At 40.5% G+C, this 17,569-nt stretch overlaps 1 protein-coding gene across 9 annotated transcripts in view; it reads right to left on the bottom strand.

The window, feature by feature from the left end:
• The window catches only part of nlrx1 (NLR family member X1), a 45,825-nt gene that overhangs the window by 11,917 nt on the left and 16,339 nt on the right, over window positions 1–17,569 (bottom strand). For 4 of the 9 annotated variants that reach the window (XM_070970716.1, XM_070970717.1, XM_070970714.1 and 1 more), the window contains 6 exons: window positions 12,425–12,537; window positions 8,501–8,894; window positions 4,268–4,499; window positions 1,542–2,709; window positions 777–960; window positions 109–204 (listed from right to left, as the gene is read on the bottom strand). In XM_070970716.1, coding sequence (XP_070826817.1) covers window positions 109–204; window positions 777–960; window positions 1,542–2,709; window positions 4,268–4,499; window positions 8,501–8,894; window positions 12,425–12,537 — 2,187 coding nt within the window. The remainder of the gene's footprint in view (window positions 1–108; window positions 205–776; window positions 961–1,541; window positions 2,710–4,267; window positions 4,500–8,500; window positions 8,895–12,424; window positions 12,538–17,569) is intronic. The other 5 variants (XM_070970718.1, XM_070970721.1, XM_070970719.1 and 2 more) reach the window with 2 other exon arrangements.

A 17,569-nucleotide genomic window follows, 5' to 3' on the forward strand; every position in this document is an offset into this window, starting at 1 on the left:
GCACGAAAAAACATAGCCAATTTGTTTGCCTCTGCTGGCAGTGAGGAAAGAATGAAATAGAACATGCATTTTTCTTTTCACACATCGAGATTACTGAGTTTGTCTCACTTGAGATTATGCGTGTGTCTGAAGGCAGGCCACAGCATCTGAAGCATGTCATGGGTCAGGAGACAGGAGGACAGGTCCAGCTCTTCAAGGTGATAACTACAGGAAGAAACACATTTAAATTCTTTAGTTATAATTTCTTTATGACAGGATTAATCATACTGATTCTTTCCATGCCATATACAGAGACACTAACCAACTGTAAGCTTGCTATAATCTCTGCAAAACTATTGAAAACAGCACTAGGGAATTTTATTGTAATAGCTGCACATGGTCACTTTCAGGTAATATTCCCAGGGCTTCTTGTTAGAAATTCTGTAAGCATGTCAATACAGTACTTGCTTTACCTACCCACAGCCAAACATACATTAGAGAGCAGAGCTATTTTCTATTTCTCTAAATACCATAACATCTACCTTTCTTTTAACAGTGCTGTTAAAACAGCACATTGCTGTTGTCTTCACATACTTTCTATTTACGCAGCAACAAGAAAGCATCCCTTGTCTGTCTGAGGAAAACATGGCCTCAACCACAGATTGTACAACATGACTGAGAGAGAGAGAGAGAGAGAGAGAGAGAGAGAGAGAGAGAGAGAGAAGAAAGAAGAAAGAAGAAGAAGCAAAACCCTACATATTGCACAGGTGCTAGTAACAACACAATCCATAGTTTACCTTGCAGGGGTGCATGAGAGCACATAATTCAGTATGAAGCATTTGAGTGGTGTCATACGAATGTTGGTGAGACGGATGGTTCTGATTGAGGCCAGAACCTCTGCGGTCAGTCTGGGGTTCTGAAACTCATACAAGAGGACCAGCAGATCCATCAGCTCCTCTGGTGGTTGTGGCTTGCTGATCTCTAACAATAAATAAAGACAATTATCTCATTATCCATACACCTTTCAGTTTAATTAAGACAATTAAATGAATGCATCATATTGCTACATTTTTAGCACAGGCGGGGCTCAAACAAAGATGCTATTACTCCAGGCACACAATCTAGTGGTACAATTCCTCCTATATGCACATTTTAAATTTGGTTTGTCTTAACACACATTACCTAGTTATGAGCAAAAAAGGGCTTTCTTATACAATCATATAGTAACAACTAACTCATTAAATGGACACTCTGGTGAACTCATCCCACAAAGGGTAGCAGGTTTTCCAGTAGGACTAGAAAAGACTAGATTGAGCTGAAATTTTGATTTCACACCTGTCAGACCACATGAAGCTTTATCTGAATATGTCTAGTATCAATCTAATTGTTCAAGACATACTTGGTCTAAATGGCCTGGTAGTCTAAGATTTTTCAAGTTTTACCTAAAGGGTATTTTAAGATTCAAGACATGTAATATTCAAGAGTAATTATCTATTCAACTTCTTTAAACATGAGAACAGTTCATATTGTATAAGCAAAACTAAAAAGAACATGTATGTTACCTCTGACAAGGTACTTCCTCAGGGCATTTGTGATCTGGGCCACAGTGGTGCTCTGAATGCTGCAGCCAAGTTGCTGGAGAAGGACACGGTTACCATAATGCAACAGTCCCCCCATGAAGATAGGGTAAAGCTCAAAAGGCTGGCCTTCACTGCACTGCTGTGGTTGTGGGCCATGAACTCCCAGGAGGTTTTGCTCCACCTGATCCAGGATGTCCTCGTTGTAGCTATCCTCAGTGCGGAACATCTCAGTTGCCATGGTTCTGGCAATACCGCCTTTGTTGCGACTGTTGATTTTCTCATAAAGCTTTGGAAAAAGCTTGAGAAGGTTAAATACAGCAAAAATACGAAAGGGGATGAATTTAGAAAGGATGCTGACGAGGGCATTAACATCCTCACTTGCCTGACCTATGGCCACAGACACCTGCTTGCTCAACTTCTCCAGAGCTGATTTATTCTCTCCTAGAACTACATAGAGAGCTGCCAAGTACTCCTGCATGGCTGGGACAGCAAACACATACCGCCTCTCATCATTCTTGCTGGGATCTTCTGGTAAATGCTTACTGCTTTCTACACATGGAGCCAAGAAGAAGTCTAGCACGTCAGTTCGGAACATAGCCAGCTGACGGAGCTCCTCATCTGTCTTGGTCTTCCCTCCTATCCACTGCTCCAGCTCCTTTTCTGAGAATGATGTACGTTTGTATGTCACACCATCAAATGCAAGTTTACCAACTGTGCGGACTACATACAACATCAGAGAACTGTGGTGTTCCTGAATGGGCACATTTGTCCCTGTCCCTGTGCCCAGAACCTCACCCCCAAAGTTAAGCCTGAGGAAACTGGTGTGTATGCCAGTCAGTGTGCGAATGGGTGCTTTGGCATCTGTGAAATGAAGGAAGTGCAAGGTAGCACATGTGAGCCAGCAGTATGAGGGGAGGAAACAGGCTGCAGCCAGCTGGCTTTCTCTCTGGAGGTTGAGATAGAGCAGCTCTATAAGAGCCTGGGCCTCATGATGACGTGCAGTATCCCCACTCTGCTGCAGTAGGCGGCTGGTGAAGTATGCCCGCTGGCGTTCTGGGTCATTGAAGCCACAAATCTGTGCATAACGACTCACGTACTTCTGAGGGATGCGGTCCAGGGCAGACAGTCTGGTGGTAACCAAGATGCTGGCCTGGGAAACATACATCAGTCAACTTCCATAACCTCCGATCACAAATACTGAAAGAAACACACTTAAAAATAGATGAAAAAAAGATGATTTTGATTCCATGATACCTTTTAGATTAGATTCACCTTTATTGTCATCGTCTGAGTGCAACACAGAGACAATGAAATGCAGTTGCAGCTTTTGCAAACTTCCCGACTTTGTTATGCCTAGTGTTGCTTTCGTCAATGAAAATTATGACTAAATATTGTCGTCACCGAACCTTTATCACGTGACGAAAACGAGACGAGTCGCAACGTAAATGCTGGTCATGTGACGATAACTATAATTAAATATATAATGCAATATTGTTGACGAATATAAAGGAGACTAAATGTGGTTTACAAAATAAAAACTCTGCTAAAACGTCTCTTCATTTTCGTTGACTAAAACGAGACAAAATGTTATAACGTTATTTCGTCTCATTTAGTCGTGTTGTTATTATTATTTTGCAGTATTTCTGTTCTATTCCTGTGTCTCACTTCAGGGGCTGCATCAGGTCGCACTGCGCAGTCGCAGGTGACTTCTCTTCCTCAATCACCACTCGCGGTATTATTTAGAAGATGCAGCTGCGGTAGGTTAGTGTTTACGACAGACAACTGACACAGGAAACTGGACCGATGGCCGGCCAGTCGGCTTTGGTTGGTAAAATAAATATGCTGTAAATTCAAATCAGAGCATCTTCCGTGTCTGGAATGGATGTATTTTTGACTCTATAAGGTAACAATAATATAATCAGACAACCTTGTTTGAATTGTGAAATGGGTTTGGCTAAAATGTCATCAGTTTTTGTTGACTAAAACTAGATGAAAATAGTCATGGATAATTCTGACTAAAATAAGACTAAAATGCTCAGACTTTTAGTTGACTGAAACTTGACTAGACTAAAAGGAGTATGAATGTGACTAAAACTAATAAAAACTAAAATGACAGCTTGACACAAAGACTAGACTAAGAATAAAATTAAAACAGGCCACCAAAAACAACATGAGTTATGCCTCAGTTGCTTTCCTTGTTTCTGCTTGGGAAGGAACACAGAACCTGAGAACATTTTGGCCAGTCACTAAAACAAGTCAAGCAACAAAACTTCTGCTTTCACTCACAAATTAGTTTGTCTGTTTAAAATAAATGCTTGAAGCTGAGGAAAATGCAGGCTCAAACCACTATTATGTAATTTATGGTATTTAAGACAAGACACACTACTCAGTAAAAGTTTCCACAACAGTAACATTACTCACACTCTCAGTTTATGAAAGGGAATCTGGTCCTCTGTCCTAGTCAATCCACGAAAAATCTTTTGTTTCTTCAGATTACCAAGCTAACAGCTAACATCATTCAGTCTTTCAGCAAGAATGATATTGTACTTGTGCTCTTAAGTAACCATTCACATTGTCAGCAACAGTCATGACAGCATTTTGCACTTTAGCATAAAAAAATATTCACTAGGTATCAGGCAGTCTAAAACAGATTTTAGACAAGATGAAGAGAAATAAAAACAGTGCACTGATGGTGGACTGTCCCTTACCTCAGGCAGGAGGTATTTCCTCAGCAGATTCACTACCACCACACATGGAGGCAGCGCCTCATTTGGATCACTACAAAGCTCTGTGGCTCCAATCCGGAAATCCAGTTTCATCTTCTCCATCCCATTGAAGAGGAAGAGCACATCCTTGGCTTGGTTTCCCTCCCCACTCAGAATGGGGTGTTTTCTCAGGTGGAGGTACTTTCTGGTCACAAGGTCCCTTAAGGACGCCACCCTATGTGGGAGAGGGTTTGTCACATGGTGCGCTTCATTAACAGCAGTTGTATTCTATAACTGACCATACCCATGTTCAGTTGATGGAATTGCAGTTTCACCATCACACTGGGATTTGATCATTTCAAATCCTATTCATGTTCTGAGTAATGCGCATTAACCACCAAAACATGTTTTAAATTCTGACAAAATTCTAAATAGATATTGTCACTCACAGTTTGCATGACTAAATAATATAAATAATAAGAATCCATACTACCACTGTGGGCTGCCAAAGTCCTAACTCTTCTGCAGTCTAGTTGATACACTTCACTAATAAACCACAGAATGCGTACCAAAATTACTTTTTTCACAGAGAGAACTGATCGTTTCTAAACTTCCTCTGACCATGTTCTTTACATGACCTCTGGGTCACGAAATAGGCACTGCCAGAACTCAAGGATGACACATATGGAATGATAAGTATCAAGTGGCCAATTTACAATACAAGATACAATACTAGAAGTCTACAGCACATAGCACTGTGAACTCAGGAAACAAAGAAAAGGTAAACTGAATTAGTAATGCAGAATTGAGATGTACATGAATTGATAAGCTGGTCATTTACTTGACTTGAGGGGCGCTTCACCGTGTGCGACCCGCTACAACTTTCACCATCTTTTATCTGTTTTTATTGTTTTAAACCCGTGTTTTTAACGTCTAGTGTGTGTATGTGACAGTACAGAGGACGGATATGTGGACTTTGGGAATGTATGCACAATTCCTTGCACTCTTTTTTATCCTGACGCTGGTGTGCAGCGTCTGTCAGGGGGAGACGCCGAAACAACAGCATGGCGATCGGATCATTATCAACAGGGAGCTCCTCCTGTCACTACGTTCTTCGGCAGTGGGTGAGATTCCGACAGACATTCCAGCTGAGATTTTTGTTCCAGTCCATCAGGACAAAAGATCTCCACGTCGGCCCTCGCAGCGGAAAAGAGGACGAAGAGGAGGTATTCACTGCAAAATAAAAAACTCTGCCTTGATAACCGACGCAAGCTACCCCCCTTGCCCTCAGTCTTTTTATCCAATGCACAATCCTTGAGGCACAAGGTAGATGAACTGGAGATCTGGGCAAAGCATGAATGTGAATTTACAGAGTGTTGCCTACTCGCGATTACCGAGTCGTGGCTTAATGAGAGTGACCAGGACAGCGACTTAGCTCTTACTGGATTCGGCTGTCCCATCAGACTGGACCGTTACTCCGAAGTGACGGGGAAAAACTGTGGAGGAGGGGTCTGCTTCTATGTGAATCAACGGTACTGTAGCAACACCATTGTATGGGAGAAAATATGCACCCCGGACATTGAATTAGTCTCCATCTCTTTACGCCCCTTCTATCTGCCACGTGATTTCCCCCAACTGTTTTTTACTCTTGTGTACATCCATCCCAGAGTAAATGCCAGTGCAGCCACTCAGCTGATAGTGGATGTATCTCACAAGCTGGACTCTCTGTGTAATGATGCTCCTAAATTCTATCTTGGAGACTTGAATCATGTTTAGACGGTGTCTTACGGACCTATGAACAATATGTAAGTTGCCCTACCACACAAAAAAACACTATCCTGGACTTGTGCTATGGAAATGTGAAAGGAGGCTACAAGTCCATACTTATGCCTGCTTTAGGGGCTTCATATCACAGCAAATGCTCATGTCAGACTTTTATTCGCTGATTTTTCCTCAGCTTTTAATAAGATGCAACCTCACATTCTGATCAAGAAGCTTGCTTCTTATTTTAATCTACCTGACCAGCTCTTAACTTTGTTTTTAAACTTCTTAACAGACAGAACACAATGGGCTTTAGCAAATGGTACCATGTCTAATACCTTGGTTTCAAACACAGGCTCTCCACGAGGTTGTGTCCTTTCACTGCTGCTTTTTATTTTGTACACTGACAGCTGCAGGTCTTTTAAAGAGGGCAGTTTCTATGTGAAATTCTCAGATGACACTGCACTCCTGTCGTTTCTCCAGGGTGCAGAGTCAGATCATGGCTGCGCCCTTCCTGCCTTTGTCGAGTGGTGTGACAAAAATCTCCTCTATCTCAATGTTTCTAAAACTAAGGAACTTGTGATTGATTTTAGGAAAAACAAAACTAATCCCACTCCTAACATAATTCATGGCGAAGATGCTGAAATTGTGGACTCTTACAAGTACTTGGGCACGGTATTTGATTCTCATCTTAAGTTTGATGTAAACACTGAATCAATTGTTAAACGAGGTCAACAGAGAATCCACCTGTTGCAGAAAATCAACTCCTTTGATGTTAGCAAACCCATCTTGTGTACTGTCTATCTGTCTTACATTGAGAGCTTGTTAACTTTTTCCATTTATCTGCTGGTTTAATGGTTTGTCTGTGAAGGATAGAAACTGCCTTAACAATATTGTTAAAGTCTGCTCCAAAATCATTGGAGCCCAGCAGAGTGACTTAAACTCTCTCTGGGAGAAACATGTTCTCCAGAAGGCCAAAAGTATTATTAATCATGATCACATTCTGTCCAGTGAGTTTACACTAATGCCGTCAGGACGGCGCTATCTGCCACCTCTCAGGAAGACAAACCGCTATTCCAGGTCGTTCATTCCCTCGGCCATTAAGCTGCTGAATACAGAGTAGCTGTCTTAGATGAAATTTGCACCTGCATTTATCTTGCACAAACCACGCTGCTTGTCCTTATTGGTAGTTTACTACAGGTACTGTACACTCATGGAATGTAACTTTTTATGTGAAATTCTCTCGGCACTTTATTTATTCACTTATTTATTCTCGTACCTTTTCCTGTTTTTATTCCTGTGTTTTTTATTCTTGTATTTTTTCTTCTTCTTTTTTTTTTTAAGTACTTCCCCATGTGCTATTTATCGTTACCTCTGTCACTGATAATGACTGTAGAGATGACTGTGCAGTATGAATGAATATATGTGGTCTGTGGACTGTAGAAACTGAATTGCCCTTCGGGGATAAATCAAGATATCTGTATCTGTATCTGTATCTGTATCTGTATCTGTATCTGTATTTAGTGGTATTAATCCATTGACCAATTAATCAGGTCCATATCTGCCATTTTGAGATAATCTGCAGCTGGTGCTTGGTTTGCCTGTGCTCAACGAGGTTGATTAAGCAAAAATGTCTGCAGACGCATCAGAGACAATGCACATTTTTATTTTCAAATACTTTTCTGTGACCAAATGAATTATACGCAAGTGTTCAATAAATGTTCAATGGGACCAAAAAACAAAGAGATGCTGGCAGGTGCTACATGGTGCACTAACATTGTTTATTTTATTTTTTTAATTTATTGATGCGAGTTTATTTTTGTTCTCTCTCAGAAACCAGAGGAAGCTACTATCTGCTGTTACGTGCCCTCAAACTTTTTTTTTTTAAGTTTAGTCTCTGGATTACCAGTGGACATTTAGTTGATGCAGACAATAACATCAGTGTTAAATAAATGTTCATTTAAGTTCAGCAGCTGTATTTCATTTGCTATGATCCCCCCAAAAAACAACACGATACCTGCATTACACATCATTTATTGGCTGCGCTGCTCTATTAATATCAAAATCATGCACTGAAAAACTGATATATATGCCACTAGTGTCATTAAACAGATAAAAAGAATATGGAGTTTTGAGTTAACATGCTGATTTGCAGGGACAATGCACCTTGAACCAACAGGTCGTCCACTAATCCAAAAACACAGATGGGGTGTTTGAAGTCTCTGAATAGACAATGACTTGAAAATGTTAATATGTATACATTCTGCATATTCTGTTGCAATGACAGAAAAATGAAAGCTAATTGAAATTCCAACTCTGCCTGACACACACAAGGGAATCTTTGTTGATAATGACAAATAACAGAATGTGTTAACTGCTCTGATTCTAGTGGGAAATAGCTGATATAACATGATTTTAATTTCAACTTATCACATATATATGACACAATACAACTGTGAAAAAACGATATCTTACTTTGACAGTTGGCTAAGATCCTCACAAGAGAAAGGAACCAGGAGCTTGAAGTGGGTCAGGGTGGTCCCAGCGCACCAATCCAGCACCAGCTTTCGGACTACTGTACTTTTCCCTGTTCCCACAGCCCCGTACAGCAGCACATTGAGCCCCCGACCCACACTCCAGGCATCAGAGCGCTCAAACAGCTGTTCCACAGTCACAGTGGGGCTGGAAGGGGTCTGCGTTTGGAGAGGGGAGCTGAGCAGTCCTGCACTCTCCTCAGCCTTTCTTTCCAGGATCAGTGGGGCCACATGCATGGTCTCTGGGCTGAAGTAACCACCAAACTGTTTCTCCTCCTGAGGAAGGTGGCTGAACCACAGGAAAAGCTTCCTCTTGTGGATCTCTAGAGTTTCTACTTTAGGAGAGAAAAAGGGAGGATTTAAAACTTTGAGTGCATGTATCCAGCGTTCCTATTTACAAATTTATGTATTACCCGGCATGTTTAAAGAGATGAAACACATTATCTAATAGGGCTGTCATGATTATCCTTAAATGTTTTGGTCACGATTCAACTTGATTAATCAATTTAACATAAGCCATTTCCTTTTCATAACTGACAGCAATGTCATTGTTAAGAGTATCGACTTTTGATTTGCAAAGATCAACAGATCATTGGTTTTATGCCCTGACAACTGTAATTTACATTTTCAAATTCTTTAAAAAGAGAACTAGGTGTCAAGCATGAGATAACATTTTTTTTTTGGGGGGGGGGGGGGGGGTACCACACTAAGGCCATGTGGTCAAATTTAACTAATTAATCTAAGGTGTAATAACAATAACTTATTTCAAACAAGCCATTATACACAAAAACAAAAAGAAGACTCACTAGATGGCAGAAGAGTACAACAGTTTGCAGCACAGCAGCGTGTGTGTGTGTGTAGCACCATATATGTGTAGCATAGCCGACTAGTGGTGATTTCTTGTTGACATAACACAAAATGCTGCCACAAATGTGACTTTAGGGAAACAGAAAGATTTTACACTTGTGTTTGTCTGTTATCTCGGACTCTGGCAGTGGCTATGGTGTGAAGTTAAAAACTGCAGCTGCAGGCTACCGGTTACCTATGCTGCAATGTCTTTGAAGGGCTTTTTTCTTTTTCTGACATGTGCTGGAGGTGTGCAAGTAGGCATGTGTGAAGAGAAATAACTACTGGAAGATTCGCAGATCCTGATCCATCCCAAATATCTATCAAAATGGTAAATGGACAGTATTTATGTAGCACTTTTTTAGTCTGATGACCACTAAAAGCGCTTTTACAACACATCTGCATTCACCCATTCACACACACATTCGTACAATAGTGGCTAAGCCACCTGCTCATTGCGAGCATTAACCTTTCAAGCACACTGATGGGACAGCATCTGGAGCTATTTGGGGTTCAGTATCAGATTGCTGAGGCCAGGGATCCGACAATTGACTTTCTGATAGGTGGACAAGCGCTCTACATGCTGAGCCACAGCCGCCCAACAGGGCACAACAAATCTAAATTTGGAGCAAGATATAGACAGACTGGTCTAAATCAAAGCAGCAGAGGTTGATATGTCCTGACTTTATTCCCTAATACTGGCCAAGCTCCAAAGCACTGTAAAACAGATTTTAATGGTATTTGTAGTTGTGTGGGCATAATTGTGCATAGTGTCACACAGTTATCTCTCAGCTCTTCACTGCAGCAAATATTTTTGGAGTTGTGCTTCTCGCAAAAGGACAAGGGTCAGGAAACAGCAACTTTTGGATGTTTGAGGACATAAAATGCAGGTAAAATAAGTTTAAACTGGTTTGCCAATTTTATAAAATTCTACTTATTGTTCCAGTGAAAAACAGACCAAAAATGAATGTGTACACCCAAAGTAACCTTTGTGACTAAGGGGAATGTAAAAAGACCCTTAACATTGGCAACCATTGGAGATGGCACCACAAATGACTAGAGACTACAACAGACTTACCACTACTCTTAAGACTACAATTTAACTCTAATTTAGCTACAACTACTAATTTTACCCTGTGATGCAAACAGACAGAGGCTCTGTGTATATTTAGGGCCCTACTACGGCAGTGCAACGACCAGCCAATCTGTTTGGAATTGGCAAATTCTGAACTGAAAGCTTGGAATTTTCCTGACCTTGAAATTGGCTTTGACCATCTGTGTGGTATCTTTACGTACACATGGCTTGCAAGTGGAGAAGGTGTAAACAGGTGCAATGTTCATTCAAGTATAGATGTCTAAAGGCTTGAAACACACCTGTCAACTCTCCCATTTTTCCTCGGAGTCTCCCATATTTTACCCTTCTGTCCAACTTTCCACCCATTTAAATATTTTGCTGTAAGTCTCTTGTAAACTTCTTACAAAAAAAAAAAAGAAAGGTTGGCTATAACGTTTGAAAAATACGGAGCCCTGGACCTGACATGGAGAAAAAAAAAATTTAATTCGTGCGAACGAAATACTAATTCATGGGAATGACATAATTAATTCGTGGGAACGAAATAATTAATTCGTGCGAACGAAATACTAATTCGTTCCCACGAATTAATCACAGGGTTATGCTGCTGCCGATCGCACGTGGCACAATGCTTATTGTCAACAAAGCGGCGACACACAGCCACATAGCACAGTCTTTGATATGTCATCAGATACGATGGGACAATCAATAAACATAATTTAATGTAGTAAATAGTGTTTGTTGTGGTTATTTTGCACAGAAATGCGCCTGACATCTTCTTTGAAGTCTGTGTGTGTGGGCGCTGCTGACGCTACTGACAGACAGGAACGAGGGATCAGATGAGAGTCACAGAGTTGCACAGCTGATCATAGCTTGTGTCTCTGGTGAAATTCATAACTTAAACTACAGCATTGGATCTTACGATAGTGTGTTTTGGTGCCATGTGTTTTATACCACATTGTAGAGGAGATCGTCCTGTTTACCGACCTCCGCTGTACAGAGACCTATTTGACGCAAACTCAAACATGAGCGTTATTTTAACCGCACTTCGCGTGTTTTGGTCCCATTGGGTTAAAAATGATGTTATGGTCAGTGCAGCGTGCATCCGCTTGTTCCAAAACTACACACACAGCTGTTCATCGCCGAATCTGCAGACCATTTCCGTACGGATTGGTGGAGTCTAACGATCTGTTTGGAGCGGAGTCCCATCTTGTCACCTCCGGGTTGATTGGTGATGAGACACTGGTGTGCCGCTGCGCTCTTGAAGAGTGCGGTGAAGCGGGTGGGTGCGTGGAGCGCACAGCAGACAGGCTACTGGGCTCTCCCTTGAGACGCGCTCCTCACAATACAGTCAGTGAAGTGGTAATTTAGCTGACCTGCGCGCTGTGCATAGGCCTACAAGTCTGCAAAACCTCCCAGGCAGATTTGGATATCTGAAGTAGGCTATCTGCTGCCATCGTATCTGATGACATATCAAAGACTGTGCTTGCGTATGTGGCTGTGTGTCGCCGCTTTGTTGACAATAAGCATTGTGCCACGTGCGATCGGCAGCAGCATAACCCTGTGATTAATTTGTGGAAACGAATTAGTATTTCGTTCGCACAAATTAATTATTTCGTTCCCACGGATTAGTATTTCGTTCGCACAAATTAGTATTTCGTGGGAACGAATTAGTATTTCATTCGCACGAATTAGTATTTTGTGGGAATGAATTAGTATTTCGTTTGCACGAATTAATTTTTTTTTTCTCCATGTCAGGTCCAGGGCTCCGTATGAAAAGGTTATTTTTGGAATATTTTAAATGCTTCCTTCCTTTTTTGGTGCATTGCAATGTTTCCTTGTGCATTTCAGCACAATCAGCATTCTGTATTGGCACACTAAAGAATACTTTTGTCAGGGTTATCATGATTGTCTAATAGCAATAAACCTTCAAACTGAGTTTTGCACCTGGTTCTGCAGTGGTGGAGCAGAAAGTGCTGCAGTGAAAGCCAGTGACTGGGTAGAGAGTAGTGTCCACTGTCCTCTTCCACCGCCATACTCCGAGCAGCTGACTCAGCTGTCTGGAAAACACAATACATACAGGTTGGTTCAGTTGGGATTGTTCACAATCTTTATATGATGCAAAACCAGAGACAAGCTGGAAAAGTTACTTCAATCCTACAAGTCACTTTCCTCACAATGTGGTTTATTTAAACTGATCCTAGATCGGCCTTATGTGGCAGTTTAGAACTGCTATACAGGTAAAACAGCTGCTATTAGGCTGTTTGCAGGTTGTAGCAGGTACACTGACATACCTCCAAGGCAATGACATTTATGCAAGCATCCACAATTACACCCAGTGACTCAACTAAGACTAATGCTGTACTGACAAATTCCTGAGAGGTTACTGAGAATTTATTTCTATGGAAATATAAGGAATAAAGCTGGAATATGTGAAGTAATGTCATGGATAGTTGTTTCCCCAGAATGCACCAGGCATTTCTTCAGAGTGGAGCTCATTTAATTACATTTTTTGTATCTTGTTTAGTGAAGGCTGTTTTTTTTTACTAACTATTACTACAACAGTGACGACAACAGTTGTTTTGTGATATGAAACACTGCTGGAGTCTTCTGGTGGAGCAAGACAACGAGATGGCTGCATGAGCTTGAGCTCCCGATAGCAAGTCAGAATTAGCCCTCCTAAATTCACTAAATGTTGAGCAATTCATAGTAATTTTACTTTGGAATGAATAGGGGAGTAACAACTAGAAGTCAAATGAAGCATGACACACAAGAAAAGAATACACCGGAGATGGATGACGCTCAGCACGACAACTCTGCAGAAAATATGTGCTCGGTGCTTCAAAGTATCAATAAGGAAATAAGCGGATCTACACACTCTCAAAGAAGAACTTAAGGAAGATGTGAAAAATGAACTCAAAGATCTCAAACAGGAACTCAAATTATTATTATTTATGTATCTATTTTTACGCTGGTATATAGGGCCAAAATAAGTAAGACCAATGCTAGAGAGTTCATTTGGAATTCAAAATACATGCTATCGGATTACGTTGGACTACTAGGATGTGTGAAATGGCATGTTTCACCTCTAGTCAGGGGCCCTCCTGGAGGAGGACCTCCCCTCTGCCTACCAACGGGGACTCAGGGTGGCGAAGAATCACCCTAACTTGGGAGTTAACTGTTTTTTTCTTTGTTTTTTCAGTTAGCACACGTTGTCCAGATGTTCAGGTCTGTGCAGTTTTAAGTTGTCTGGAGGTTAAAGAATGTAACATGGGATCAGTTCATTTAAATGCCATTTCATAATATAAAACTGGTGTCTCTTAATGTAAATGGGATGAATAATCCAGTTAAGAGGAGCAAGGTCTAGAGATCAACTGATATGAAATTTTCAGGGCCGATACGATATTAATAATCAAGCGAAACGGATAGCCGATATTTAGAACCAATAATCGTTTGCAGCAAAAATGAAAACTTTGGTGTCAAAATTTAGAGTAACACACCTGGGATTAAAATGAATACAGTATACTGTTTGTTTGTTTTGTGTACAGTGAAAAAAAGACCTTAACTTTTTGTAAAATAACACAAACACAAAATCTTAATTGAAATGCCTTTAAGTTTAACTATTTTTAAAACAAAAAGTGATGATTAATGATTCCCTTCCCTTTCCCTTAATGATTAAGAGCAAACCAATAAAGAGGGTGGTAGGAACCTTGGCTCACTACATTTATTTGATAGCTTTAGCAGTTACGTTTCAGATTAAATTTTTACATAAAACAGCATAATGAGTAAATAAAGATTAAACTTTCAGGGGTTCCCAGAGTTTTTCACTTATAGTTCCTTATTTATTATTATATTTATTTATATATGAGGGAGAGGTGACAAACAAGGACACCTTAGTGTGTAGTAGTGTTAAACTTATAGGCTATAATCACCTCCGGTGTTGTTTATTGATAAACCAGGAGCCACTCCACAGGCTGAGACACGTTTAGGGCTGGGCGATATGGCTGAAAACTCTATTGCGATATAAGTGTTTTATATTGGTCAATATCGATAATTATTGATATTTTTTATGACCTATTTAAAATAAGGACCAGGAGAAAAATACATTCAATTTAAACATTTTTATTTTAAATTTAACCTTCCTCTGATTATAATCCCCTCAGCTATCAAGGCAGAAAGGAAAGGAAATGTCAACACAACCATGGATAACACTCAAACAATAAATGTAAAAAAAGTGAAAAAATGTTAACAGAGAGAAACCTGAGAACTTTTTTTCTGCAGGTTTAGTGCAGAAAGTTCACAAGCTGATTCACCTTCTGCTGAATAAAATGTTTTCAAATATGTGCAGTGTTCTGGAAACATAGCAGAAACTTGACATCTGTAACATACATACAAACAAACAAACAAACAAACAAACATGATAGACAGTACAGTAACACTGACTGAACTATAAAACCAGCCTAGACATATGAACAACTTTAATCACTCTTCTTACTCTAAACATACATGAACTATTCAATTATATTTTTATTGCAAGTGTGTTTAAGAAAAAAAAAAGTACATGTAAGAGATGTTTATAACCTGGCTCCTCCACAGTGCTCAGTGAAGCATTTCTTTAGCTATATGATATGCCACTGCCTCCGTTACGTCTTCGTGCCTTTTAGATGATTTGTCATCAGGCACTGAAGCAGATACCTCTGCATGGTGGTCAGCTGCTTGTGCAGTGGTGCTGCGGTTGGCGGACGTTGGCGAATACGGCTGCGCTCCAAAGAGTGACCGCGGCTAAGGTGGTTAAATAAGTTTGTGGTGTTACCGGTCTTGGTGGGGACGAAAGTCTTGCATAAGTTACAGACCACCTTGGTCTGACTACGGTCCGACTTATAAAATCCAAAAAACTCCGTACTGGGGAGCTGACTTTCCCCGTTTTATCGTCAATTTCTTCGCTTGCTGCAGCGCTCACTTTCTGTTTTTCATCTCACTCCTCGCGGAGCAACCAACACATGACGACATGGCGCAACCGAACTTGATAATGTTACATGATTGGCATGTTAGCGTGTCACTCCCACTGATTAGCGATTTCTCCCTACGGTGCTCGGTTACCTGAGAGCGAGTGCCTTTGTTCATGCAACCAACCTCACTTCGCAACTTCAGGTTTCTTCCAACGAAGAAAAAAAAATTATTGAATGCTTTATCGCGAGACATATTGCTATCGTTCTATCGGCCCAGCCCTAGACACGTTAGGAGATTTATTATTCCCACAAAGTAATGGTAACCAAAAGGGCCTATATTATTATTGTGAGTCTGGCCCCAGCTATAAAGTGGTTGCGGCAATTATAATGTAGCGATGGGTCATCATGAAATACGCCTTGTTGAAGTTATGAAGTTGTTTCATCTCCAGAGTCAAACAGCCGAATTCAGCAGGTTTTCCTCCCTTTTACTTGCTATAGTCTACCTACTGGTATGTCGCTCTGTCTTTTTTTTTTTGGTGCGTGACACTATTTATCCTGCAAAGATGTATGCTTGATCCATTAGACAAGAAGTTCGGTGAAATGTCAACTCTGGGCTTGCGTGTTATCACTGAAATTGATCATAAGGTTGTGGTATTTTTAAAAGTTCATCATAGAGGGTTTTTATTGCAACTTCGGGATATTGTTACACAGCCAAGTGTGGTGACTTCAGGTGGAGAGACGGCTGCATCACAGCCAAAGGAGCGCGTTTTAAAATACATTCATTAATTTTATTGGTTATCAGTGGAAAAAACGGCCAATGCCGATTATTGAAAAAATGCTGAATATCGGCCAATATTATTGGCCAGGCCAATAATTGGTCGATCCCTAGCAAGGTCCTGGCTAAATTGAATAAGGAAACGGCTCAAGTACTATTTTTACAAGAAACTCACCTGCCTCAACAAGAACATGAAAAGCTTAAACGTTTTGGTTTTAGGAATACATTTTATGTTTCCTGCAAACCTAGCCAGAAGAGGGGAGTGGCTATCCTTATCACAAATTCAGTTCAATTTGAATGTCTGAAAGAAGTTAGGGACAATGAAGGGAGATTTGTATTAATTAAAGGAAAGCTGGAAAACAGAATAATGACAATGATCAATGTAGGGCTGGGCGATAGAAACGATAGCGATATGTCTCACGATAGACACGTCATCAATATCAATAAAAGTGCGTTCGATAAAACATTCGATAATTTTTTTCTCTTCGTCGGAAGAAACCTGAAGTTGCGAAGCGAGGTTGGTGTCATGAACAAAGGCACTCGCTCTCAGGTAACCGGGCAACGTAGGGAGTAATCGCTAATCAGTGAGAGAAACACGATAACAGGCCAATCGGACCGTAGTTAGACCAATGTGGTCTGTAACTTATGCAAGACTGTCGTCCCCACCAAGACCGGTAATACCACAAACTTGTTTAACCACCTTAGCCGCGCTCGCTCTTTGGAGCGCAGCCGTATTCGCCAACGTTCGCCAACCGCAGCACCACCGCACAAGCAGCAGACCACCATGCAGAGGTATCTGCTTCAGTGCCTGATGACAAATCATCTAAAAGGCCCGAAGACGTAATGGAGGCAGCGGCATATCATATAGCTTAAGACATGCTTCCGCTGAACACTGTGGAGAAGCCGGGTTATAAATATCTCTTACACGTACTTTTTTTTTCTTAAACACACTTGCAATAATTTATATGTCGAGGCTGGTTTTATAATTCAGTCAAGTCTACCTCAGTTTCTGCTATGTTTACAAAACACTGCACATATCTGAAAACATTTTATTCACCAGAGGGTGAATCAGCTTGTGAACTTCCTGCACTAAATCTGCAGAAAAAAAGTTCTCAGGTTTCTCTCTGTTTACATTTTTACACTTTAATTTACTTTTATTATTTGAGTGTTTTGCATGGTTGTGTTGACATTTCCTTTCCTTTCTGCCTTGATAGCTGAGGGGATTATAATCAGAGGAAGGTTCAATTTAAAATAAAGATGTATAAATTGAATGTATTTTTCTCCTGGTCCTTATTTTAAATAGGTCATAAAAAATATCAATAATTATCGATATCGATCAATATAAAACACTTATATCACAATAGAGTT

The sequence above is a fragment of the Chaetodon trifascialis genome, chromosome 9 (genome assembly GCF_039877785.1).
Source record: "Chaetodon trifascialis isolate fChaTrf1 chromosome 9, fChaTrf1.hap1, whole genome shotgun sequence".
Classification (NCBI taxonomy): domain Eukaryota; kingdom Metazoa; phylum Chordata; class Actinopteri; order Chaetodontiformes; family Chaetodontidae; genus Chaetodon; species Chaetodon trifascialis.